Source organism: Acartia tonsa, chromosome 9 (assembly GCF_053477335.1).
Source record: "Acartia tonsa isolate MP-2025a chromosome 9, ASM5347733v1, whole genome shotgun sequence".
Taxonomy (NCBI): Eukaryota; Metazoa; Arthropoda; class Copepoda; order Calanoida; family Acartiidae; genus Acartia; species Acartia tonsa.
In genome coordinates this window covers 24,245,640-24,249,630 of record NC_137268.1, presented here as the reverse complement: position 1 = coordinate 24,249,630, position 3,991 = coordinate 24,245,640, and the positions used below count along the sequence as shown (strand labels likewise).

The following is a 3,991-nucleotide window of genomic DNA, read 5'->3' as shown; positions in this document are numbered from 1 at the left end:
TGATCTGATTTTTGGTATATTGATTCCTGGGACAACAAAGAACAATATTAAAAGCGAAGCAACTCTATAATCAAGTTCAAAAATGTAAGTATGTCCATAAATATTATCCTGTTTTTAAGCAGTTTTTCAACAAATTTACCTACAATTTTGATTCGACATTTTTACATTTATGTTCCGATTTTTCAGTTCAGATACTATACAAGTGTTAATGTCCGTTTGTCCTACCGTTTCAGTGCTTCGCTTTTATGGATGTTGTCATCCTTGTTAAAACAAATTTAAGTGCAATTTTGTTTGGATTTTATACGTTTATATTCTGCTTATTCAATTCAGTTCTGTTAATGTTCGTTTGTTCTACCGTTTCAGAGCTTCGCTTTTATGGATGTTGTCATCCTTGTTTTCTAACAACAAATTACAATTAAAACATAAGTTTGTACACAAACTGAAATTCAGAAGCATAAAGTTCTACTAGAATTATGTCTTACTGCGTAAAAATTTGATGCCAAATAGTTCCTTTCTGCATTTATCTGAGACATATTAACGATGCAAATTGATAGATTAGCTTTTTATAAAAATAAATTGTTAGTTTTTCTATTTTTAGTTTATTTACAATAGATACAAAATAAATAATATAGTTTATAATATAATGGATTAAGCTTTACAGCAAGCTACATTGAAGTCCCAATCACAGGCATCTATCCTCTCCACGAAAACAGTCAATGGTGATTGACATGGCAGGATTGTTCCCTGAAAATAATATTCTTGGAATAAGATTAGTCAATCTGAAGGTAAATTCAGTTACTCATACCAAGTAATTCTATTATATAAAGTAGCAAGCTTTTTTGTCTGTAGCGAAGGATATCGCTAACTGCTGAACCGATATGATCCTCCTCTACAATGAAGCTTCACATATGTCTCAAGTTTTTTTAGGCTATTTTATTTTTATATCGTCTGGGAATTTTTTTAGGCTATTTTTCCGCCCTTCCACATCCCTTCGAATATAGAGCCCCTAGATGCTAGGAGCTCAGCCACTAGTGATAATATAAAGTTAAACATTACCTTTCCATTTAAACATTTGCAGAATAGAGTGTTACAACATCCTATTTCAAAATCTCCTGTTGGGTACTTGCAGTACGAGGAACAGTCTTTATCATCTAAACATAATTACAATTATTTAAAATAATTTACTTTGTCCCCAGCCTCTATGGGTTTCACCCTTAGAGCGGGGTTGGTGGTACCCCCTTTTTGGTAAAAAAATATTATTAGGGGGGGGGGGGTGAATTTTTTTTTAGAGCCCATATCTGAAGGGTAGGGAAGGATGACATACCATAACTTTACCTATTGGACTATAATGGATCTGTAAACATTGTTTCAATTTTGATATTTTTATTTAAATTTACAAACCTACTGCTTGAGTTGTGGAAACATTTGGATCTTTTGTGGGTGCTACTGTCGTTTGCATATAGCAATCCTTGTCACAATCATCACAAATTGGCCTAAAAGACGACATTTAAAATACATAAAAACAAGGATGACAACATCCATAAAAGCGAAGCACTGAAGCGGTAGAACAAAGGGACATTAACACTTATATAGTGTCAGAACTAAATAATCAGAATATAAATGTATAAGAGTCGAAGCAAAATTGTAATTAAATTTGTTGAAAAACTGCTTGATACAGAATAATGTTTATGGACATACTTACATTTTAGGACTTGATCATAGAGTTGCTTCGCTTATAATATTGTACTTTGTTGTCCCAGGAATCAGTATACCAAAAATCAGATCAATCGGATAATTAGATCACATAAAAGTTTGTTGTTAAAAAACTAAAAAAATCTACATGTTTAAAATGAACGTACGGCCATTCTGGTAATAATTATAGAGTTTCTACGCTTTCTAAATCGTACCTAACTACTATAGTAATCACCATGCAAAGTTTGAAATCAATAGGACAATTATAACCAGCCTAAAGTAACGAAAAAAGCTATCCGTTCCGTACGGACGGACCGACCGACCCAAATTATAGAAAAACTACGCTTTTAAAAATGACGTACTATTTCGATTGAAATTAAAGTTTAAAAAAGCCGTAAGATTTAATAAATATTAATTAACTTTCACCTCCATTGACAGTTTACATTTTCAGGATGATCACAATATTTGTTTTTGTCGTCAAATAAATAATCTTCTTCACAAATATGATGAATGCCTAAACATTAGTTATATGTTATAATGAAGAATAATTCAAAATTGGTCTAATATATTACTACTGGAAGTTATTTTTGTTATTAAAATGATAATGGGCCAAATCCTTAAAGATTTCTTGAGCTAGTCAAGGATTTAGGGTTTACTTTATATCTAAGTAATACTAAAAAACATAACTCCCATACATGATAATTTAAGAAATTCTATAGGATTTTGATGAAATAATTGATTTATTATTACTCAGATCGTGCTCCAGATTATTATGTACTGTCATAATATCCACGTATATTCTATATACATTGATGAAATGCACATCTATTCACTTATATTATGCATTCAATCAAAAAAATTAAAGAAAAGAATCTTATTTATTTACCTCCAAGGTTTACATCACAATCCCAATATTTTCTGCAGTTATATGGATCTGCATATCTAAAACAGGAAATTTGAATTAATAAATATCATACTAATATATTTAGGTAAAAATTGAATATTCATGTCAATTTCTGGAGGGTTTATGATCACAATTTTTATTTTATTCTAAAAAGCAACAAAAAAAAAAATTGTCCACCCCCCAAAAAAATCGCGGGAGTATAACCTCCCCATAACTAGTTACAAAACTTCCCAGAACCTATGAGAAGCTGCATTGTAAACCAAATCGGTTCAGTGGTTAGAGAGATCCTGCGGTATGTACAGAGATCCTGTTGCTTTAATATAAGGATTTTTAAAAAAAACATTACTTTTCATTTGGAATATTAAAATTTTAAAATTCAGCTGATATACAAAAGAGTTTCATATACTTGTCTGTAATGTTGTTTAGTAGAGTAATAGAAATTATTTATCTTTAACAAAAGTATAAGTAATATAGTTGAAATAAAAAAAATCAAATGACTTAGCTGATTTTGAGATCTTATTGGGCAAAATTAATTGTGAATTAAATTCTGAATTACTTACAGTCCTGGACTAAAGGCATCACAGTCAAATGGATGACCACAATCTCTGAAAAAAATATATTTTGTAAGTTTTTATCTTAATTTTTTTTTCATTTTTCAAAACTTGATATTAAAAAACTAAATATTTAATAGATTTAAAGAAAAAGCACAAATTTATATCTATAAACAAGTAAACAAATAGCTCATTTGAAAAGAACCAAGATTTAATACTTTTATTAATCAGTCAATCAGTAGGCCACTATTGTTAATAATCTTATTATGAGTTAAAAAAAAGCCTGCAAGAAATACATCGCTTTAGCTGCTGAAAGACTAAAACCCAAATTTGAAGCCTTCAGCTTCAAAAACAACTAAAGCTGAAGGCTTCAAATTTGGGGTATTGGGTCTACTTATGGCAGTCTTTCAGCACTTAGATCTGTGTTTTTCTTGCAGGCTTCCTTCAATTATATGGTAGCTATGTAAAATAAACTTACTCTGGGTCTGTTGGTTTTGCATTAACTTGCAGAGCAGCGACGAGACTCAAAGACAATACGATTGTACATTTGTTCATTTTTGGTATATGAGGTTTTTCCTTGTCTGAAAGTTAAACAAACTTTATGATATTGAAATTAAAAACAATGTTCTATGTATATTTTGATTATGGGAAAGCGAACGTTTTATAGAAATTACAGAAAAAATGCTTTAGTTAAATGCTATATAAAAAGTTCTGATATTAAGTGAAACTTATCTTTATTTAAAGGCCATAATAAAGACTACATAGCGGCTACCCTATAGTTCCCCATTAACGGTTTAAAGGGGTTGCCATCTTCTATAGGGAGGTTTAAGGTACTCTCCTTTGT

The 3,991-nt window shown here is 30.4% G+C and overlaps 1 protein-coding gene across 1 annotated transcript; it reads right to left on the bottom strand.

The window, feature by feature from the left end:
• Window positions 1-579: 579 nt before the first annotated feature.
• Window positions 580-3,727, bottom strand: LOC145328599 (uncharacterized). Its single transcript, XM_080172343.1, has 7 exons — window positions 3,626-3,727; window positions 3,157-3,201; window positions 2,579-2,634; window positions 2,119-2,206; window positions 1,402-1,493; window positions 1,057-1,151; window positions 580-744 (listed from the first exon to the last, which is right to left on the bottom strand). The coding sequence occupies exons 1-7, from the start codon at window positions 3,700-3,702 to the stop codon at window positions 649-651; spliced, it is 549 nt and encodes a 182-aa protein (XP_080028469.1). The 5' UTR covers window positions 3,703-3,727; the 3' UTR covers window positions 580-648.
• Window positions 3,728-3,991: the final 264 nt, after the last annotated feature.

What these genes read in the sequence shown, in the direction of transcription:
- LOC145328599 (XM_080172343.1), bottom strand. Translation starts at nt 3,702, where the DNA reads ATGAACAAATGTACAATCGTATTGTCTTTGAGTCTCGTCGCTGCTCTG. An exon ending in GCAAAACCAACAGACCCAGA is followed by an intron (nt 3,202 to 3,625) that starts GTAAGTTTATTT and finishes TATTTTTTTCAG; the next exon opens with AGATTGTGGTCATCCATTTG. An exon ending in AATGTAAACTGTCAATGGAG is followed by an intron (nt 1,494 to 2,118) that starts GTGAAAGTTAAT and finishes GTCGTCTTTTAG; the next exon opens with GCCAATTTGTGATGATTGTG.